Source organism: Canis lupus, chromosome 32, assembly GCF_048164855.1.
Source record: "Canis lupus baileyi chromosome 32, mCanLup2.hap1, whole genome shotgun sequence".
Classification (NCBI taxonomy): domain Eukaryota; kingdom Metazoa; phylum Chordata; class Mammalia; order Carnivora; family Canidae; genus Canis; species Canis lupus.
In genome coordinates this window covers 13,345,749-13,369,917 of record NC_132869.1, presented here as the reverse complement: position 1 = coordinate 13,369,917, position 24,169 = coordinate 13,345,749, and the positions used below count along the sequence as shown (strand labels likewise).

The window sequence follows — 24,169 nt, the reverse complement described above, 5'->3', positions numbered from 1 at the left end:
ATAAATGTTTTCAAATGAAGTTTATAAAGTTGTGAAAGAAAAAAATTCTCATGGTATACTTTTATATGGAAAAACAGAATATGTAAAATGCTTTCAATTTTTGGTGTTTCTTTTAAAACATTCTGTATATAATCTTTAGCCATACTTTATTTACCTATTATTGGGGAATGTAATTAGGATTCAGTTGTGTTTTTTTTATGGTCAGCAGTGTTGCTATAAACATCTTTTTTTTTTTTTTTTTTAAGATTTATCTATTTTGAGAGAGAGCATGCACGAGCAAGCAGGGAGAGGGGCAAGAGGGAGATGGGGAGAATCTGAAGCAGACTTCACACTGAGCATGGAGTCCAACCCAGGGCTTCAACTCACCATCCTCAGATCATGACTGAACCGAAATCAAGAGTCAGATGCTTAACCAGCTGACCATCTTGCTATAAACATGTTTATGTGCAAATCACTTTTCTACATGTAGGATTATTCCCTTAGGATAGGTTCTCAGAAGTGGAATTATTAGATTAAAAAATGGACATTTCAGGAAATAAAAAGACAAGCTACAGACTAGGGGAAAATCTTTGTAATACATGTATGTGATAAAGGACTGGTATCCCAAATGTACAAAGTACTCTTAAAACTAAACAGTAGGAAAATTAACAGCCCAGTTAAAAAATGGGTGAAATATCTGAAACAGACTTCACTAAAAAGATATGTAGGTGGAAAAAAAAAAAGATAATGTAAGTGGCCAATAAGTACATGAAAAATGTCCAACTCTTCTGTTATTAAATTAAAACAAGGATGAAGTACCCCTATGCACCTATTAGAATGGCCAAAATCCAAAACACTGACAACACCAAATGCTAATGAAGATAGGACCAACAGGAGCTCATTCATTGCTGGGGGAAATGCAAAATGGTGCAGCTACTTTTTTTTTTTTTTTTGAAGATTTTATTTATTTATTCATGAGAGGCGCAGAGAGAGACAGGCAGAGACACAGGCAGAGGGAGAAGCAGGCTCCATGCAAGGAGTCCAATGTGGACTTGATCCCGGGACTCCAGGATCATGCCCTGGGCTGAAGGCAGGCGCTAAACCATTGAGCCACCCAGGGATCCCCAGTCTAGCTACTTTGGAAGACATTTTGGCAGTTTCTTGAAGAAGTAAACATTCTGCAACCATATGATCCAGCAGTTGTGTTCCTTAATATTTACACAAATAAACTGAAAACTTATTTCACACAAAGCTGCACAAGAATGTTTATAGCAGCTTTATTCATATTTGCCAAAACTTGGAAGCAACCAAGATGTCCATCATTAGAGGAATATATAAACCAACTATGGTATATCGATACAATGGAATAGTTTTCAGTGATAAAAAGAAATGAGCTACTAAAAGAGATGGCTCATAAGTGCATATTACAAATTGAAAGAAGGTACTGTGAAAGGCTACATACTGTGTGAGTCTAGCTGTATCACATTCTGGGAAAAGCTATGCTGTGGAGACTAAAAGTTCGGGGTCTGGGGACTGGTGGTGGGAGAGATGAAGAAATGACTAGGTGAGCACAAGAGATATTTAGGGTAGTAAAACTAGATTCTGTATAGTACTGTAGTGGTATATACGTGTCATTAGTAATTTGTTAGACTCCAAAAAAGTGTACAACACAGAGACCCCTAGTGTAAATCTTGGACTTTGGTTAATGATACCGCTTCAAAAAATCATGTATTAACATTGACTCCTCACTTGCAACAAATGTATCATTGTAATGCAAGATATCAATCATAGGGGAAAGTGGATGGGGAAAGGGGTATATGGAAACTTGGTATTTTCTGTTTAATTTTTCTTTAAACCTAAAACTTTTAAAAAACAAGGTCTGTTAATTTTTTAAAAATGAATCTTAGTGGTTCTTGGTACATTTTGCCAAATTGCTTTAGGAAAGAATTATACCACATGTACAAGTAGTGGTATAGAAACCTGCAGAACTTGCAGAAACATTTAAACAGAAGCCTTTTAAACTAAAACCGTTTGAACTAAACCCAACTTAAAAAAATTTCCCCCCACTCTATTGGAAAGCATTTTCTTGATTGATCTAACATTTCCCATTGCTAATTCTGGAATGATGAATATGAAATACCCTTCCATTGCTATTTTGCCATCTTCCTGGATAATAGGGACAAGGCGGTTTATATTGCCATCATCCTTGCTGACAGGACCAAGGTCACTGATTTGATAAGTAGATTAAATTCTAGGATGTCACGATCACAATAATGTAGCTTTGATCAAACAGACCCTAACGAGGGTCTTCTTGTATCTTGGAAACTATACTAAAACCAGGCCAGCTTCTAACCTTGGTATCCTTTTATTGATTATTCCAGAATCAATTAGAATAAATCTGGGGAAGAAAACAAAGCCCTCTCCAGTCGTCTTTCTTTCTCTCCCTTTCCTGTGTGTGTCTCTACCTTCATTTACTAATTGCAATTATATTTATCTGTGTGTTCTTTATCCTCATCTGACTGTACACTCTCCAGGACAAGGCCCAAGTACTTTATACCTGCTATGTCTTTCATAGTACTTGGGGCATAGAGGCTTTCAACAAACATTTCTTGAAATGAAGTATAGGATCAAAAGGACTAGATCATAGATAGAGCTGATAACTAACATTTAATTATAAAAATAACCATGAGGGTCTATTTTAACATCAGCCTGCTGTAATCCTACATGATGAGATTTATGTCCTTATATTGTCTTTGAACACAAGAGTATTAAAAAATGCATATTTTATTAACCCAGGCAATACAACAAAACTTATTTTTAAAAAATTCAAACAATACAGAAAAATATAAATAAAAATTGTAGTTGCCGTTCTATCCCACTGTACTTTCTTTGTTAAACTAAATACAATTTAATGTATGTACATCTTTACAAATCTTTATGTATTTACAAACATGCACACGCATTTGTATATTTAAGAGGAGTGTGTATATAAATGAGATCTTACTGTATATACAGTCTTGCAATTTGTTTTCAACCTAATAGTATGTCATGGGGATAATTCTATGTTGATACATATAACAACTCTCCTACCTTATTTAATTGCTGCGTGTATTCCTTTGTAGGATTATCTCATCATGTATTTAACTCTCTCCTTTTTCTAGACAACTATGTTTTTCCAGTTTTTCACTAATCAACAAATACTGAAATATACATATATACCTTTGTTTTGATATAAACCAGTGTGTGTGTGTGTGTATTCAAGAAGGCTTGAGGCTAGATTTTTTGAGGTAGATTTTCTGGATTGAAGGCTATATGCATTTAAAATTTTGTTAGATTTTTGCCAAATGTATTTCTTAAATTACTGTCAACTTATATTCTCAGTAAAAGAACATGAAAATGTTCTTTATCCACAACTGTCCCCAATCTTTATTTAATAAGTTTTTTATTCCTTTTTGCCATCTGTTAGATTTCAGATTATTGAAGCATGCCACTATTTTAATTTGCATTTCTGTTTGTAGTACTAACATATTTTCATATTTTAATTATATGTTTAATGTCATCTGTGTATTGCTTTTCTTTACTAATTTTTCTTTTTACTTACTGCTGTTACATACTTTACAAAAACTTTGTCTTTTAAAAACTTTTGTTTTTGAGTGAGATTTATTTATTTATTATTTTTAATTTTTATTTATTTATGATAGTCACACAGAGAGAGAGACAGGCAGAGACATAGGCAGAGGGAGAAGCAGGTTCCATGCACCGGGAGCCCAACGTGGGACTCGATCCCGGGTCTCCAGAATCACACCCTGGGCCAAAGGCAGGCGCTAAACTGCTGCGCCACCCAGGGATCCCCTTGAGTGAGATTTATTGAGATATAATTTATATAAAATAAAATCTACACTTAAAGCGTATAGTTCAATGATTTTTCATAAACATATAATTTAGTAACCGCCACCACAATCAAGATACAAGATTTTGCTCATCCTCCAAATTCCCTTTTGCATTCAATCATCTTGCCTCCATACCTCCAGCTCTTGGCAGTCACTGAAGTGTTTTCTGTACCTATAGTTTTGCCTTTTCAAAACATCATATAAATGCAATCATATAGTATATAATGTTTCCTATCTGACTTTTTTCACTTGGCATAAGGCCTTTGAGATCCTCTCATGTATCAGTGGTTAGTTCCTTTTTATTGCTTAGTAATATGCCATTATATGGATGTACTACATAATCTTTTCATCAGTCGGTGCACATTTGAGTTGTTTCCAGCTTTCAAATAAAGCTTCTTTAAACATTCATGTACAAGTCTTTGTGTGGGCATATGTTTTCATTTGTCTTTAGTAACCTAGAAGTAGGATGCTGAATCATAAATAAGTGTATGTTTGCTTTTTAAGATCTGTTTTCTGCCTTTAACCTGATTTATGCTATCATTTGTCTTGACATTTTAAATATGTATGTTAAATTTACCAGATTTTTTAAATGCTTTTAGATTTTGTGCCTTGCTTCCATGCCATTCCCTATCCTAAGATTATGTTTTTACTTTTGGTACAGCTACATTTTAGTAATCATGGGTGAGTTCAGAGTTATTCAGTATGCTGTATATATGAAGGTAGAAAAATTGCCTTGTATATTCTTATTTCTTTTGGTGCTTTTCTTTTGGTACTAGTGGTTACCTCTGGATTAGTAATTTTTATGGTGCCTTTAGTTCCTTTTTATCCCTTTACTTAGCTTTTTATTACCTAGTTAGGTTTTTTTTAATGTATTTATTTGAGAAAGAGAGGAGGGTGCGTGCATGTGTGTGTGTGTGTGTGCGCGCGCGCACACACACACACAAGCATGAGCAGGGGAGAAGCAAAGAGAGAGGGAGAGAGACAAGCAGACTCCCCGCTGAGCAGGAAGCCTGACACAGGGCCAATCCCAGGACCCCTGTATCGTATGAGCAGAAGTCAGAACTTAACTGACTAAGCCATCCAGGTGCCCCTAATTTGTCAGTTTTAATGGTATCTTTGACTTCCTTTTATTACCTATATAATAGTTATAATCTTATGTGACTTTCTCTTTCCCTTGTCGTAATTCTTATTTGTAGCCCTTCTGATTGTGAGATCATATGTTTATATTCTTCATCCACGTCATTACTTTTGATTTGCTCTTAACTCTGCAATTAAATACATAAAATGTTCACCATCTGTCCTTTTTCTGAGGTCTTCCTAGCCACTTCTTGGTCAGATGAAGTTCATCCTCTAGGAGTTGGTGAACTAGTTTGTGGGTCAAATCTGATTCACTGCTTGTTTTTGTATAGCCTGCAAGCTAAGTATGTTTTTTACATTTCTAGATGGTTAGGGAAAGAAGAATAATAATTTATGATACATGAAAATTATGTGAAATTAAAATTCCCATTTCATGGAAGTTATATAAAATTAAAATACTAGTGCCCATAAATCAACTTTTATTGGAACAGACCCATCCATGTTTGTTTATTTATTTATTTATTTATTTATTTATTTATTTATTGTCTATAGCTGTTTCTGCATTACAGCAGACTTGAATAATTAACAAAGATTGTATGACCTGAAAAGCCTAACATATTTACTATCTGTTCCTTTTTTTTTTTTTAAGTAGGCTCCTCACTCAGCATGGAGCCTTACATAGGGCTTTAACTCATGACCCTGAGATCAAAACCTGAGCTGAGATCAAGAGTTGGACACTTAACTGACTGAGCCACCTGGGTGCCCCACTATCTATTCCTTTATACATAAAACTATAAATGTAAAGTTTGCTGATCTCTGTTCAAGTAGATTCCCCAGGAAGGGCTCGTGTATGCAGTATTCCCTAAGTTCTGACATGTTCAAAATTGTAGTTTTATAGCTTATTTAGAGGTAGTGTCTTTGATTTGCATTTTCTTTCCTTGAAAATGTAGCTCTGCTTTTGTTTTATATGTTGTTACTGAGAAGTCTGATACTAGATAATATTCTTTTTGCCAGAAAGCATCAGGACATTTATCTTTAAAGTATAACAGTTGTAGTAGGATATACTTCAGAGTTGATCATACAGGGTGAGTTTTAGTTACTCATGGGTGTTTTCAGTGTGTAGATTCAGGTCCTCTTTTTTTTTTTTTAGGAAGTTTCCTTAGATTACAGTTTTAAATATCAGCTCTATTCTATTGTTTAGATTTTCTTTGGTGACTCCAGTTATGACTATTTCTGTTACAATCCCTTTTTCTCTGACCCTCTATTTCTTCAATTATCACATTTTCATTTCTTGATTATTTTCCTGCTTGTTTCAATGCTATTTATTAATTTTTCATTTGAATCTATTGTCTTGGACACCTTGTCATTTAGAATTCATTTGATAGGATCTTCTAGTTTTCTTTTCCCCTGAGTTCGGTCAAGCCTCATTTACTCCTTTTTTGTCCACTTCTGCTCTTAGTTTATTTTAATTAAAGGTACTTTAATCTGATTAAAGGCTTTCATATCTCCCATGTACTTGTTTGAGGCTACGTAATTAAGTTTGGAGCATTATATTACAGTTTTAGCTCTTTTTTTTTTTTTTTTTTTTTACAGTTTTAGCTCTTACTGCATCTTTTGCCTTTCTTTTTCAGTAATGGTTTTGTATAGATATGGTCTACTTCTTTTTTATTTCATGGGCAGGGTCCACAAGTGCTCTCCTTTGTCAGTACAGTCCTCTTCTGTGTAATTTCTTTGTTTTTTTTTTAAGATTATTTATTTATTTATTCATGAGAATGAGGGGGGTGGGCAGAGACACAGGCAGAGGGAGAAGCAGGCTCCATGCAGGGAGCCCGACAGGGGACTCAATCCCGGGTCTCCAGGATCATGCCCTGGGCCGAAGGCAAGTGCTAAACCTCTGAGCCACCCAGGCTGCCCTGTTTGTAGGACTCTTGAAAGGAAAAGTGTTGTAAATAATTTTAGTTGCAGTGGAACATCAAACACGTAAATACAATAAACATTTCTTAACTATGTAAGTATTGTTTTAATTATTTTTAGAAGTGTGTTTAAGCAGAAAAGTCTCATTAATCAAGCATTCTAGGTGCTGCATAGTGGGGTTTTTTTTTTCCCCCGCACTTCACAATCTGTTCTCCATTAGTATGCAGTTTAAAAACTATTATTTAAAAATTAGGTGTTTCGGGGGCAGCCCTGGTGGCCCAGCAGTTTAGAACTGCCTTCAGCCCAGGGCGTGATCCTGGAGTCCCAGGATCGGGTCCCACATTGGGCTCCCTGCGTGGAGCCTGCTTCTCCCTCTGCCTGTGTCTCTGCCTCTTTCTCTATGTATGTCTCTCATGAATAAATAAAATTTTAAAAAAGTATTAGGTGTCTCAAAGCATGTTTGTTTAAAAATTTTATCAACTTTGAAGGCTCGTTTCTGTTGTAATTAAGTATTCAGATTTTTATTTATTTTGGTTAACTAAAATGGTTTTTGGTTTATTTGGTTTATTTTGGTTTATTTATCTCATTAATGGCAGTTAAAGTTTAAATATTGGGGAACGTTTATTGTTTGAATCATCTCATCCTTACTTGCTTTGTAATATGTTTCAAACTCAAGACAAAACTCTGTGTTCACCTCTCAGATGCATACATCTACTGGAGGGGGATTCTGTGACTGTGGAGACACAGAGGCATGGAAAACTGGCCCTTTTTGTGTAAGTCATGAACCTGGAAGAGCAGATACTACAAAAGAGGTAAGAACATTATTTTTTTTAATTGTTAATTATTTTTTGCTTGATGTAGTTAGATAGAAAGAAATGTTGTATGTATGGGTTAAACTCAATTCCATTGGGGATCCCTGGGTGGCTCAGCGGTTTAGTGTCTGCCTTTGGCCCAGGGCATGATCCTGGAGTCCCAGGATCGAGTCCCACGTCGGGCTCCCGGCATGGAGCCCCCTTCTCCCTCCTCCTGTGTCTCTGCCTCTCTCTCTCTCTCTCTCTCTCTCTCTCTCTCTCTGTCTGTCTCTGTGTGTGTGTGTCTATCATAATAAATAAATAAATCTTTAAAAAAATAAAAAAACCTCAATTCCATTAAGAATCCTGATTTTTGTGTTTCAATATTTAAGTGTAAGGAGTTTTATTCCACTCTATATTCAAAGAAAGAGTGAATTTTTTTGTTCTATTTGTTACGCAATTTGATAAGTAAGAGTAAAGAATATGTAAACCTAAAAGAGCAAATGGAACAGTAGAATTGACACATAACTTCAATAATTGCTTTTCTTAAAGAAAAAGTAGTCAACAAATTGGTTATCTGATATACATCCTAATCAAGAAAAGTGAGTAAGCCCAGATACAGGCTGTTAGGAAGGAAAATGGGAAATAACTATAGACCCACAGAGAAGTCAGATGCTTAACCAACTGAGTCACCCAGGTGTCCCATTCTGCCTTTTTAATAGGAATTGTATTTCATGCTAAACAAGCATTTCCAGTTTATGAGGTAAAGCTTTTCTTTCTAGGTGAATACTAGCTAGCTAATACAGGAAGGATAATAGGATTAGAATAACATTTTGCAAACCTTGAGGAAATATTTGATTCAGACAAGATTCATTAATGGATGGTAAACCCATTAAGACATGAGTTGATAAAGAACAATATTCACATAGTTCTAAATTGTCATCTCATAGATTACTTGCTAGGCATAAAAGAAAAAACTGAAACTTTATAATGGAGGTATCATACTGTTATCTCCTAAAACTGGTCATCAGTATTAGCATCATTACAAATAGTGGGTGATATGGCATAATGAGCCTCGTCACAGGATGTAAAATAAAGTACATAGGTTAACATCTAAAAATCAGCCCACAAGGCAGCACATATGCTAAAATCGGAACAAAAAAAATAAAATAAAATAAAATAAAATAAAATTGGAACGATATAGAGAAGATTAGTACAATGATGACACAAAAAATTGTTGTGTTCCATATTTTTATGATTTCACTCATATGTGGAATTTAAGAAACAAACAGATGAACGTAAAGGAAAGGGGGGAAAAAAGAGAGACAAACCATAAGAGACTCTTAACTATAAAGAACAAACTGAGGTTGCTGGAGGGAGGAGGGACTAAATGGGTGATGGGTATTAAGGAGGGCACTTGTGATGAGCACTGGGTATTATATGTAAGTGATGAATCACTAAATTCTACTCCTGAAACTAATATAATACTATATGTTAACTAAAATTTTAAAATGTGAAATATTGGGGAAAAAGATAAATACAATTTTATGAAAAATGAAAAAAATCAGTTAATGTAGTATACCATATAAACAGAATAAAAACCAAAACCACATGATTATTTTAATAAAGGTAGCAAAAGCATTTGACTAAATCCAACACACTTTCATCATAAAAGGATTTAACAGACTTATCATAAAAGGAAACTTCCTCAATCCTGATAGAGGGCAGCTATGAAAAACTCACAGGTGTGTGTGTGTGTGTGTGTGTGTGTATGTGTATAAAACACTTTTCTCCTGGGATCAGGAACAAAACAGATTCTGCTCTTGTCACATCTGCCTGTATTGGAGGTTCTGGCTAGGGCAATTAGTAATGCAAGAAAAGAAATAAAAGGCATCCAGATTGGAAGGGAAAAAGTAAAACTAGCTGTATTTGCAGATGACAGGACTTTGTATATGGAAAATTTTAAGGAATCCGCAAAAAAAATTATTAGAACTTAGAAGTTCAGCAAGAATATAAGTTACAAGATAATTATACAGAAATCACTTGTAGTTTTTATATTTTCTATATCAATAATGAAAATCTGAAGAAGAAATTGAGAAAAAAAGTCCACATTCAGTATAGTATCAAAATAAAATATTTAGAAGTAAATTAACAAAAGCAGTATAAAATTTATATTCTGAAAACTTTTGAAAAAAAAAACTTTTGAACACTCTTGAAAGAAATTAAGGAAGATTTCAATAAATGGAAAAACATCTCTCCTTTTTTTAAGTTTTTATTTTAATTCTAGTTAGTTAACATACAGTGTAGTATTAGTTTCAGGTATATAACATAGTGATTCAGCAATTCCATACATTACCCTATGCTCATCATGACAAGTGCACTCCTTAATCCCCATCACCTATTTCATTCATTCCTCCACTCACCTCCCCTTTGGTAACCATCAGTTTGTTTTCTATAGTTAAGCATCTGTGTCTTGGTTTGCCTCTCTCTCTCTCTTTCATTCCCCTTTGCTCGTTTGTTTTGTTTCTTAAATTCCACACATGAATGATATCATATGTATTTAGAAGACTTAAAATTGTTAATGTGGCAGTCCATTGGGTGTTTTTTTCCCAACACCACCAAACAATTAAACTCTGTTCTCTGTTGATACTGACCAGATGTCTCACAAATTTAACTCTACTCTCTGCCTGGCAGTAGCATCAGGTCCCACAGGTTAAGGTTGCAGTCCCACAAGACTGCTCCCACTTCAGGTGCCAGTTGGAAGTCTAGGTTATTCTCTTTGCTTCTGCTTCTGACCAACTAGCTATAAATCAGAGATTCCTATAACCCTCTCTTTTGATTCCATTAATTTGCTAGAGCAGCTAATAGAACTAAGGAAATCAGTTTTCTTACTAGATTGCCTGTTTTATAAAAGGCTATAATTTAGAAACAGCCATATGGAAGAGATGCATAGGGCAAGATATTTGGGGATGGGCTGTGGATCTTCCATGCACTCTAAGTTTGCCACTTCCCCCAAATCTCTGTGTGTTCACCAACCCGGAGAGTTTCCAAATCCTGTCTTTTTTTGGGGGTTTTATGGGTGTTCTACGAGATAAACACATGATTGATTAAATTGTTGGTCATTAGTGATTGATTCAACCTTTAGCCCCTCTTTCCTCTCTAGATATCAGGGATGTAGGAGTTGAAGTTCCAACCCTCTGATTGTATGGTTTCATTCTCCTGGCACCCAGCCCCCTCCTTAGGTGCAAAAAGTCACTTCATTAATGTAATAAAAGAAAGACTTTAAAAATTCCTCTTATCACTTTGGAAATTCCAAGCGTTTTAGGAGCTCTATACCAGAAATGGTGAAGACCAAATATATTTCTTCCTATAAATTGCAATATCACAGGTTATACTCCCCAAGTTGATCTGCAGATTCAACACAATTCCTATCAGAATTCCAACTGGGAATTTGTTTCTCTGTTTTAGTAATTGACAAGCTTACTTTAAAATTTATATGGAATTATACAGGACCCAGAATAGCCTTTTTCAAGGACAAATTTGGAGAACTCACACTTCCCTATTTCAAAACCTACTACAAAGCAACAGTAATCAAGACAGTGTGGTATGACATAATGATAAACATAGAAATTATGAGAATAGATTTGAGAGCCCCAAAATAAACTCACATGTTTGTGGTCAACTGTTTTTCAACTAGAATATGAAAGGTGTTCACTAGGAAAATATGTTTTTATCAAATGGTAACAGCACAACTGGATATCCATATGCAAAAAAAAATGAGTCTGGATCCCTAGCTCACATAATACATGAAAAGTAACTCAAAATGGATCAAAGGCCTAAATATGAGAGCTAAAACTGTAAAATTCTTAGAGGAAAACATAGAGATAGATCTTCATTACCTCGTATTTGGCAGTGGATTGATAGATACGTCAGCAAAAGCCTGAGTAATAAAAGGAAAAAAAGATGATTACACTTTATCAAAGGACACTGTCAAGAAAATGAAAAGCCTATAGAATGGGAGAAATATATTTGCAAATCATATCTGATAAGGGGAACTGATAAAGAGCTCTTAAAACTCCATAATATAAAGACAATATTTTTAAAACAGGCAAATAGTCATTTCTTCAAAGAGTATATATACACACACATAGCCAATAAGCACATGAAAAGATGCCCAGTGTCATTATTCATTAGAGGAATGCAAATCAAAATCATGACCTTCTTTTTCATATCCACTAATGGCTATAATCAAAAAGGCAAATAATAACAAGTATTAGTGACAAAGTTTCTACTGTTGGTAGAAATGGTGCAGCCACATTGGAAAATAGTCTAGCAGTTCAAATGATTAAGCATAGAGTTGTTATATGCCCCAGCAATTCTACTTATAGGTATATACTCAAAATAATTGAAAACAGTTGTTCAAGCAAATATTTAGACACGAATGTTCATGGTATTGTTATAATTAAATAGCATTATTACAGAATAATATATGATATTCATATAATAATATGGTATTCAAAATAAAAGGTAGAAAAAACCCAATGTCTATCAACTGGTAAATGGATAAACAAATGTGGGTAAATTGATACAATGTACTATTTGGCTATAAAAGGGAAGTAATGAAACATGCTTCAATTTGGAGGAACCCTGAAAACCTTATGCTAAGTAAAAGAAGCCAATTACAAAAGATCACATTATATGATTACATTTAAATGAAATACAGAATAGGCACATTTATAGGGACAAAAGAATAGATTAGTGGTTCTTTAGGTCTAGGGGGATGGAAACATGGGGTGAGGGAGGAAGAAATCACTAAAGAGTTTTTGTTTTTTTTTTGAGGTGATGAAACTGTTCTAAAACTGACGTGATAATTACAAATACCTGTAAAATACTAAGAACCATTAAATAGTATATTTTGAGCGAATTGTGTGGTATGTGAATTATATCTCAAACTTGAAAGATTATAAAAGCCTCATTTATGAAATATTCTTTTTTTTTTTTAAGATTTAGTTGAGAGAGAGATTATGCATGTGCAGGTCAGGTAAGGAACAGAGGGAAAGGGAGAGAATCTCAAGCAGATTCCCTGCAGGTCATGGAGCCTGTCACGGGCTTTCATTTCATGACCCATGAGATTATGATCTGAGCCAAAATCATGAGTCAGATACTTAGCTCACTGAGCCACCTGGCCCTACTTATGAAATATACTTGATAAAAATGTTTAGCCTGAGCTTAAAAACTTGAGGTGTAACTTTTTGGAAATAACAGGGGAGACATGAACAAGATAAAGAAAACTACAAGGAAGATAAATATAAAATGTAGGACATTTCAAGGTAATACTAGAATGTAGGAGTTTTTATAGGAAATATGGCCTGGTTTCTGTCATGAAGAACAAAAGGGTGGAAGTGGGGATGGGAGATTTCATTTAGATGTAAATGACTTAATAATCAAATGTAATAACCAAATGTAATAGATATTTTAGAAAGAATTAGGAAAACTGAATATGATCAAGACATTAGATGATATTTAAAAATTACTAATATTACTAGATATAATAATGGTATTATAATTAAGAATTCTTTTTTAGAGATATAATATATATTAAAGTATTTAGGGGTAAAATATGACTAATTTTTACCTTAAAATGCTTGAATAAAAAATATATGTATGAAAAAATAAGTTATTAAATTTAGGTAAAAGTTGTGTTTATTACACTGATCTGTTTTTCTATAAAAAAATAAAAATCACTGTATTAAACACCAAATAAATAACAAAAACATAGAAATTGTTCTTAAGCATACAAGGGAGAAAAGAGAAAGTTTCCAAATTTGTTGAATGCCCTTACAAACAATAATAGCTTTTAGAAAATGTAATGGAAGGGGCACATGAGTGGCATTGGTTAAGTGTCCAGGTCTTGGTTTCCGCTCCAGTCATGAGCTCAGGGTTGTGAGATTAAGCTCCATGTTGGGCTTTGCACTCAGTGCAAAGTCTGCTTCAGATTCTCTCATCCTCTCCTTCTGCTCCTCCTGCTTGTGCACGTGTGCTCTCTCTAAAATAAATAATCTTTAAAAAATTTATATAGTGGAGGAGGGGTAGTTGGTTGGCTCTGTCAGTGAAGCATATGACTCTTGATCTTGAGGTAATGAGCTCAAGCATCATGTTGGGTATAAAGATTTTTTTTTAATATAATGGAAAAGAAGATCTCATTCACCATAGCATGAGAAAAGATGTAATACCTTGGAAAAAAAATAAATCTACCAGCTCTATTATAAGAAACTTGAAAAGTATACTCTGTGAGCACTGGATGTTATACTGTGTGTTGGCAAACTGAATTTAAATAAAATTAAAAAAAGTGTACTCTGATAGGCATAAATAAAAAAAATCATGCATCATTCTTGGATTGGAAGATTCAATTTTGCAAAAAAATATATATAATATTGACATTTCTAAAGTTAATCCACAAAATCAGTGTATCCCCAGCCAGATTAACAGCTAAATACTCTTTTGGAACTTCACAAAGTAATCAGAAGTTCTTCTGGAAAAATAATTTATAAGGATTGTCAGGAAAAACTGAAATCAAGAGTTATGAGTATAAGTAGGTCTAACAAATTTAAAATATATTAGAGAGCCATGGTAATCCAAATAATGTGACTCTTGCTGCAGGAATAGACAACAAAGAATGGAATAGATAAAAGAATCTAAATCCAAACTGGTAGTAAAGATACAATTTCAGAATTGTGGTCATATATAACTGGCCAACCTTTTGAGGGAAAAAAATCTATAAAGCTTGACCAGATAAATTCCAGAAATATCAAGGACTTTTTTTTTTTTCATTCTATATTGAGGATTTTTAAAAGCCTTTTTTTTTTTTTTTTTTTTTTTTAAGGAACAAATTATAAACTTGTTAGAAGGAAATACGTGTGAATTTTTAAAAATAATCTTGAAGTAGATTGGGCCTTTCTAAGATTTTGTTACAATTCAGAGGCTATAAAAAGGAAAAAATTGATAAATTTGCTTCTGCAAAAATTTATAACTTCTTAATAGCAAAAACTTTGTCATGAACTAAATGACAGTCTAGAAAAAACATTGCAGTGTGTCATGAAGGGTAATTAAGAAACCCTTGGTATCCTGTATATTCGTGCTGTGTGACCACTCGTGTATAGTATACTTTACAAAACTCAAAATGGAAAGAAATGGAATTATATTTGGAGAGGTAAAATGTGTTGTCTTCTCTTGGGTAGAAGCCTTAGAGTACAATAGATGGGCTCTAGAATAGGGGTCCTCAGTTTGTTTGCTTTATAACCCCACTGATAGCTCTGTGATGTTGACAGGGTTATTCAACCTTTCTACCTTTCAGTTTATCTCTAAATTGGAGATAATACTATCTGCCTCACAGGACTGTGAGAACTAAATGAGATAAAACATGCAAAGTGCTTAGCCCTAGAATATGCCTGGAATATTGTAAGGGCCCAGTAAATGTTAGGTGTCACATTAGTAATAGTATTATAGCTCCTATTACTTTTCCCATTACCTTTCTTCTGATACTAATTTGTATGTTTTAGAATTAACAGAGATCTTTCACACAAATTCTATCATTTTGGGATGCCTGGTTGGCTCAGTGTAATCCCGGTCTGGGGATCGAGTCCCGCGTTGGGCTCCCTCTGAGGAGCCTGCATCTCTCTCTGCCTGTGTCTCTGCGTCTCTCATGAATAAATAAATAAAATCTTTAAAAAAGAAAATCCTATCATTTTATCCTCATTACTACTTCATGAGGTAGATACAATAGCTCCATTTTATAGAAGTAGAAACAAAATCTCAATAAAGTGACTTGCTCAGGTTTGCATATCTAGTCAGTGGCAAAGTTGGACCTAAAATTCAGATCTTTAGATTCTGAGTTCTAGCACAATTTTAAAAATCTTGAACTTAGAAATAATTTTAAATTTATGAAAAGCTACAAGATAAAAATAGTACAAAGATATGCTTTTTACTCATTTCATCAATTGTTAGCCTTATCCTCCATTTACCTTCCTATTCACTCGATTTTTAGATTGCCTCTTCTGTCTACTCATTTACCTGTCCTAATATCAGATGGTCATTCCTTCATTTGACAAATATTTATCACGTGCCTGTTACTTGATTAAATATAACCAAATGTCCATTACCTGGAATACCAATTTAATCCTTTCAAATTTATTACCATTTTTGTTTTAACAAACGCTTTTAATTTGGATTATTTCACTTTCCTCTTCTAATATTTTTGAAAGGGTACTGAAATATTTTGGCATAAAGTCAGAGAGTAATTTGTGGCTTGGTTTCTATAACCTCTTCATTCTATAACTAGTCATTCTGGAAAAACTGTCTTTGTGTTTTAAATACCTAAAAAATCCTTGAGAGTTAAATTGACTCATTGAATTTACAAAACCAGCTTCCTTTCCTCTCCCTCATGGATTTCCATTCCTTTTGGGATTTTCCTGAATCTTAATGGCCTCAGAACACTGAATTTAGTTCTGAACTAAACTTTTCTTGGATTTCTGTGGATTTAGAATTAGATTCAAAAAGTGATTGGTCATTCAGCCTTATCCTAAAAGTAAATCTGGATATTCTGGAACTGATTGATTATCTGGAGTTGCGAGAAAGGCACCTATGGCTAGCATATAACTAATCATTTCATGCAAGACAGTCTTGTGTACATAGCATTTTGTTTCATCTTTGCTTTGATGAATGTGAAAGCCATACTCTACCAGGTGTATGGCACTGTGCCAGTCATAGGAGGATTTACCAAGTGTAATCAGATCTGGCTGATACTAATCAGCTAATCATCCAGCTTTAGGCAATGTCTTTTGAAGAGAGGCCTTTTTCTGGTATATGTAAAAAGCAGTTTCTGTCTTGTTCTGCAGTACATTTCTGGGTTGATGATTAAGTTGTTTTTTTTTTTTTCTTTTAGATTATAGCTCTTTTATTTCCTCTCATTGACCTTATTTTCTAAGCTTTTAGATGCTTTGCTTGAAAGTTTCTTATATACTTACTGGACCTCTTCTTAAGGACTTACCTTTGATTGATACATAGGTAAGTAACTCATTACTTTTGGAAGTAATGAGTTGATATTTTTTAACTCTTCACCTCAAACTACTTTTTTTGAAGAATTCAAAAAGATACATTGAACTAAAAAAATATAAGAAATAGTAATGTAGTGGACCGTTCCTGGTCTTGGTACTTTGGCATCTTTATCTCTCTCTCCAGTAAATGCTTCTGAGCAGATCTCCAGAGAGCAGGTGACTTATTGAAGAGAAGGTAAAAATTGAAATCATGAAGCATTGGGAAGTGAGAAAGAATAGGTACAAAAGAGTAAAAATGCATAGGTTAAGAGTTTGGTGAACATGGAATAAAATATAGTTCACTAGAACAGTCTACAGTAGATAGGTTAGGATTTAATATTAAAATCTTTAAAAAAAAAATCTTTTCTTGGTGGCACCTGGGTGGCTCAGTTGGCTAAGCGTCTGCCTTCAGGTCAGGTTATCATTCTGGGATCCTGGGATTAAGCCCCATGTCAGGCTCCCAGCTCAGGGAGGGACTCTGCTTCTCCCTCTGCCACTACTTCCCACTCATGCTAGCGCGCTCTCACACACACACAAATAAATAAAATCTTCTAAAAATTATGTTCTTGAATTTCTACTGGATTTTTTTTTTTAATCTTAAAGAGCTACTTGATTTTTTTTTTTTTTTACCTGCTTACTATTTTGTTTAAACAGCTTTTGAGATGTAACTTGCATACCATATTAAAAAAATTCTCCCAGGGGCGCCTGGGTGGCTCAGTGATTGAGCATATGCCTTTGGCTCTGGTTGTGATCCCATGATCCTGGGATCAAGTCCCGCATCCGGCTCCCTGCAGGGACCCTGCTTCTCCCTCTGCCTATGTCTCTGCCTCTCTCTGTGTCTCTCATGAAAAAATAAATAAATAAAACCTTAAAAAAAAATTCTCCCACCTAAGGTGTACAATTCAGTGCTTTTTGTTACATTCACAGAGTTGTTCAGCCTTCACCTCATTATAGAACATTTTCATCACCCCCAAAAGAAACCCTGTATGCATCAGTGGTGACTCTCCATATCTATGGAAATTTCTCCCCAGCCTTAAGCAACTGCTTTTTTACTTTCTGTCCCTGTACATATGCCTATTGTTGACACTTCATATAAATGGGATCACACTGTATGTGGTCTTTTATGATTGGATTTTTTTCACCAGCATAATGTCCAGTTTCATCCATGTTGTACCATGTACTTCATTACTTTTTATGGCCAAATAATGTTCTGTTGTATAAATATTCACATTTTATTTATCCTTTCTTCAGTTGATAGACATTGGGGTTGTTTCCACTTTTTGGCTATTATAAATAATGCTGCTATGAGTATTTGTGTATATGTTTTTGTTTCAGACATATGTTTTCATTTATCTTGGATAAATATGTAGGAGTGGAATTGCTGGGTCATATAACTGTGCTAAGTATTTTGAGCATTTGTCAGACCATATTCCAAATTGGCTGCACCGTTTTACATTTCTGCCAGCATAAAAAGGTTCAAATTTCTCTACATCTTGGCCAGCACTTGTTACTATCTGTCTTTTTTACTCTAGTAACTGTAGCAAGTGTGAAGACCTATCTCATTGTGGTTTTGATTTGTATTTCTCTCATGACTTCTAGTATAGAGCATTTGAACACATTTTTTAGCTGAATGATTTCAACAAGTGTTTTGTTAAGGAGGTGTAGTGGTTTGTAATAAAGAGAACATTGTTTTTTGTGGGAGCCAAAGACTCAGGTTTTAGTCATCTCTGCTATTTATAGGCTCTTTTACCTTGAATGGGTTCCTTATCCTTTAAATGTCACTAATTCTCTGCCTTTCTTACAGAATGGCTATGAGGATCACTTCAAATAATGAGAAAAAATTTTTGTAAGCTCTAAGGGATAACTAGATGTTCTTTGATATTACCATAATTAAACTACTCAGAAAGGCAGAAAATATTCATAAGAATATTCATAATTTTAATTCATCATTAAAAAGGGGGCTATGTGGTTCTGTGTCCTTTTCTTTCTGTCTGTATCACCAACTTGGCCACAAGGAATTAAGCTAAACTGATGTGAATAGCAACCCTCTTGAGCTCAACTTGAATTCATTCCCAAAGGATGGTGTAATTCACTAAAATAATTACAAATTAATAACATTTTGTCAACCATTTACTTGTCTACAACGTTGGTAGTTAATGTTTTTTTCTAAACTTTCTTTCAGAATTTACGTTGTCCATTGAATGAAGAGGTAATTGCCCAAGCCCGGAAAATATTCCCTTCAGTGATAAAATACATTGTAGAAATGACTATATGGGAGGAGGAAAAAGAACTGCCTCCTGAACTCCAAATAAGGTGGGGAAATTTTTCAAAAGAGAGAAATTTTAGCAGAGGTTATTTATATTGCAAAATAAATGTTGGAAAAATGTTTTTGTTGTAGTTATTTACTGCTTATGCATTTACTGCATTATGAAAATTTTATAGAGAATTATCTTTTGGGAATACTTCCAAAGTGTCCATTTATATGAGATGCTTTGCTTAGGCACTAAACAGAAGATAAGACAAAAGAAGACCCTAAACAGGAGCTTCTGATTTTAAGAAAGAGCATTTTGGGGTCTTGTTCTAAGTGATTTATAGAGACCTAGCACCTACTCATCCTAGAAGATAAAGAAGTAAATGATTTGCCCCGTTTGATCCTGTCCTGGACCAACCTCCAGATTTCCTGAGAGGTATGATGGGAATAAGGAGATAGCCCTTTGTTACATACTTTGATACATAGGATTATTTCCCTACTAGTTTTAGGGATTTAACATTTTTAAACTAAAATCCAGCAATTGGGATCTTTGGGTGGCTCAGCGGTTTGGCGCCTGCCTTCGGCCCAGGGCGTGATGCTGGAGTCCCGGGATCAAGTCCCACATCGGGCTTCTTGCATGGAGCCTGCTTCTCCCTCTGCCTGTGTCTCTGCCTCTTGTGTGTCTCTCTCATCAATAAATAAATAAATAAATAAATAAATTTTAAAATCCAGCAATTTCTGACAGACATAAGTCTTTCAGTGACAGTGTCTGCTCTTAACTTATAAACTTGCAAGAGAATTTCAGATCTGATATGAAGATCAAGTGTAGGCCTTCAGGGAATTTTTCTGTGTAATATTAGGAATTTCACAAAATTGCATCACAAATTCAAATACCATTGTTCTTTGAGTTTACAGGGTTTTTTGTTTTAATTTAAGAGGAGAGAGAATTAAGAATTTTAATTTATAAAGACATTAAATGTATTGTTTTGACTCTTGCTGGGCCATAAACTGCTTGGGGAAATAAAGGTCATTAGAGATTACATCCACAAAGGTTTTAATTTCAGATATGTGATAATGTCAGTTAAATCCTTTAAGAAACTCTGTATTGGTAAATATGATACTAGCAATCGACCTGCCTGAACACAGGGAGTTGCTTGAGTTTGTGTATATAGCAGCAGCAGACTTTAGATTCATAGAGCTGAGTTTGAGACCTTCTCACTGCTTATTGGCATTGTGACCATGGAGGAGTTTTTCTTTTCTTTTTTTTTTTTTAATTTATTTATGATAGTCACAGAGAGAGAGAGAGAGAGAGGCAAAGACACAGGCAGAGGGAGAAGCAGGCTCCATGCACCGGGAGCCCGACGTGGGATTCGATCCCGGGTCTCCAGGATCGCGCCCTGGGCCAAAGGCAGGCGCTAAACCGCTGCGCCACCCAGGGATCCCATTTTTTTTTTTTTTTTTTTTTGAAAGTAAGTTCTACACTCCATGTGGGACTTGAACTTTTGACCCCAAGATCAAGAGCCAGATGCTCTACCAATTGACCTAGCCAGGTGCCCGTTTCCTGAGCTCTAACAGGCCTGAAAAGATTGAGTATATTATAAAGGCGTATTGTAAACTGTTTAAAACTGATAATATGACATTTGTGTAGCCCACAACTGTATTCGCATTTTTTTTTAAATTTTTTTTATTTATTTATGATAGTCACAGAGAGAGAGAGAGGCAGAGACACAGGCAGAGGGAGAAGCAGGCTCCATGCACCGGGAGCCTGACGTGGGATTCGATTCCGGGTCTCCAGGATCGCGCCCTGGGCCAAAGGCAGGCACCAAACCCCTGCGCCACTCAGGGATCCCTGTATTTGCATTTTTTATGAGCTCCTCGTACCACTCTTGACTGTAGATACTATACTCTTTTTAAACATGAAAGAGGCACTGTCATCTCAACTCAAGATTATAAGTTTAAGCAACCTAAGGTCCCTCAGTCACATGGTAGTGCTAACACTTTGAATCTGTACACCTTTTCTTGTTAAACTTAAATGTTATATAAAACCAGTATCACTTCAAGTAAATAGAAGGTAAAAGCAAAAGTAAACTCAATAAAATTAATAAAATGTTAGCATTTATTATTGCTTCCTTGAAGATCATGAGCCCAGAGCTATCTCCCTTTGCCACAGTAGGAGATTAGCAAGAGTTAAGAGTAGCATTAAAAACATATTGCCATTAAACCGAAAGTAATAATTTACATCTGGAAGTAATAAAATGAAACGATAATACTGTTATCAGAGTTTTTAAATTTCTGTGGCACTGTACCACTTAAAATAACTTCCTTTACTGGTATTACAGTGGTACTTTTTCATATGGTAAGAAACTACATGGTGAGGCTTTGGTACAGATATTGTATATTATTTTAGTCTATTTTTCACATTTTCCTTTATTTGTTTCAGTACCTGAATATATATCTTTTTTTTTAACAGGGAGAAAAATGAAAGATACTATTGTGTCCTTTTCAATGACGAACACCATTCATATGACCATGTCATATACAGTCTACAAAGAGCTCTTGATTGTGAGCTCGCAGAGGCCCAGTTGCATACGACTGCCATAGACAAAGAGGTTCGTGAGCTTCATTTGATTTCTTTTGCTCCATTATCCATTATCAGCTTCCTGGGAGAGTCAGGTGTTGACTGAGCCCTTGCCTAGTGCTCTTTAGTATTGTGTTAGGAACAATCATACTCTTCTTTTGTTCCTTATATCGTAGGTAAATTGGTTAAAACTTGATTTTTCTTTGTATCATAATTATAGATAAACTATTAGCTTTCCTCTTTTATTCTAAATAATTAGAAGGTTACTGAATATATTGGCAAAAAGTAGTTAAGAGTGTCAGCTTTAATCTGTTTCTATTTATTAAAGTAACATTGTATAATTATTGAGTGCATGAATAAATACATTAATTTTGACATTTTTAACATTATTTATTGCAACTATTTTTAGCATATTACTAATTCTATGGTCCTGCCTTTTTTTTTTTTTTTTTTTAATACCTATCCAAAGCAAAATGTGTTCCTCGGGTATATAGGAGGAATATTAACCTAATCCATGTCCTTAAAAGGAGTATACTATAGTGGAAGAAGAAGCTTCGTAAAGTGTTAAACATTTATGTTGTCTTCCAACTGTTGCCCATCTACTTACTTTAGGCAGTTGACAAATGATTAATAATTAAGAGCTCATTAGGCCTTTGGGACACATATTATTGATTGGGATTGTCAGTATACTACTTAATTCTCATGTTTGTTTATAATTAGGGCCGTCGGGCTGTCAAAGCAGGTGCTTTTGCTGCTTGCCAGGAAGCAAAGGAAGATATAAAGGTAATTTTTTGAATTAGGGATGAAAGAAAATTTTGGAATTCACATTCCAAGAGCCGAAGTAAAGCAATTACATGATTGAAGTGGTTGGGCATCCTAAGTAAAGGTAGGGTTGGGCCCTTTAAATTCAGAGATTTGAAGCTGTGTTATATAAGATTTTTTTTTGAAGAATAGATTACTTATTTAAAACATTTTAAAACTAGTTTTTTGTTTTGTTTTTAATGCTTTCATTTGTAGAGCCATTCAGAAAATGTCTCGCAACATCCACTTCATGTAGAAGTATTACACTCTGAGGTTATGGCTCATCAGAAATTTGCTTTGCGTCTTGGCTCCTGGATGAACAAAATTATGAGCTATTCAAGTAAGCATATTGCCTGTTTTTCTTATTTTTCATAAAATACTGGTTTTTTAAATAGCCACAAATTTTTAAATGTCATTGAATATAAAACAAAATTTTTCATTTTTTGGTTTATACATTTTGATTAATTTTTAGAGTTGTACCTCAAACCATAAAAAATATTTATGGCCATAAATAATATTTTATTGGCTTTTGATTCTTTGATATTGACAGAATTATTCTTAATATCAAACTGGGAAGATTAATGTTATTTTTTTCTCACGTCATTGTAGGAAACATACTTTTGGGAGGAATGTTATGAGAGTAAAAGTTATCTGACCTCTTTTGTTTGTAGGTGACTTTAGACAGATCTTTTGCCAAGCATGCCTTAGAGAAGAACCCGGCTCTGAGAATCCCTGTCTCATAAGCAGATTAATGCTTTGGGATGCAAAGCTTTATAAAGGTGGGTAGATCTTTGCTTATGCTGCTTGCCATGAAGCATGACCTTAAAGTGGAGCTATAATATGTTTTGTTTGTTAAATCAGTGGTCTTGATTGATAAGATATTGTACTTTAAAGAAAAGTTAACCAATCAATATGTTTTCTCTGTGTTAAAACCCAGGGTTACTGTCTTTTAATTATAGTGTCTTTTCGTTTAGTCAGAGCCAGTAAAAAGAGTCTGTGTATATATCCATGTACTGCCGTTATTAAAGCTATGTTAATTTTTATTTTTAAAATCCAAATGCAGAATAAAAAGTGAAAGGTGAGAAAAAGGCTGAAGGGAATGGAGAAAGGAAGACACAGAGTAAGAGTAATTTTGAGTGAAATAGAATAAAAAGGAATGGAGAAAGTTTGGACATAGTAGAGTGAAGTAAGGCAAAGTGGAGGGGCAGAATGAGGGAAAAGGAATATATGTTTGTATTTTAAATTCTAGCTATTATTAATATGAAAAATGCTACTCATATTTGAGTCCTTGAGGTCTATTAGTATGTGAAATATTTTTATAATATTCTGCTGCTTCTAATAGCTGGAATGTTTTTTTTTGCCTTGGTGATACTCTTCCACTTCCCCCAAAAATGATCTGTAGGTGCCCGTAAGATCCTTCACGAATTGATCTTCAGCAGTTTTTTTATGGAGATGGAATACAAAAAATTCTTTGCTATGGAATTTGTGAAGGTAATTGCTCTTTATAAATAGATATCAATAATAGAAAAAGAAAACCATTTGGAAATGAAGCTGTAGAAACAGAGCAGATAATTATGAATCAAGAATATCATTTTGTGATTTATTTCTTTGTCACAAGTCCATTTCTTTTCACATTTGGGAGTATGGAAGCAGTAGTATCAGAGAGGAGACAGGTGGCAAATGACCTATTATCTGCCTGGACAGAGCAGTAGGAGGTTATCACATTCACACATGCATCAATCCTTCCTAATAGTTTGTCTGCTTTATAACAAGTAAAATTATAACAAGTAGAAGTG

General features: G+C 34.4%; 1 protein-coding gene across 5 annotated transcripts in view; it reads left to right on the top strand.

The window, feature by feature from the left end:
• UBR1 (ubiquitin protein ligase E3 component n-recognin 1) overlaps positions 1-24,169 on the top strand; it is a 139,948-nt gene that overhangs the window by 31,013 nt on the left and 84,766 nt on the right. For all 5 annotated transcript variants that reach the window (XR_012022710.1, XM_072808941.1, XM_072808940.1 and 2 more), the window contains 7 exons: positions 7,562-7,672; positions 18,926-19,056; positions 21,465-21,603; positions 22,293-22,355; positions 22,590-22,713; positions 23,045-23,152; positions 23,776-23,864. Coding sequence is in view for 4 of the 5 variants with exons in the window: in XM_072808941.1 (XP_072665042.1) it covers positions 7,562-7,672; positions 18,926-19,056; positions 21,465-21,603; positions 22,293-22,355; positions 22,590-22,713; positions 23,045-23,152; positions 23,776-23,864 (765 nt within the window). In the remaining variant the exon portion in view is untranslated. The remainder of the gene's footprint in view (positions 1-7,561; positions 7,673-18,925; positions 19,057-21,464; positions 21,604-22,292; positions 22,356-22,589; positions 22,714-23,044; positions 23,153-23,775; positions 23,865-24,169) is intronic.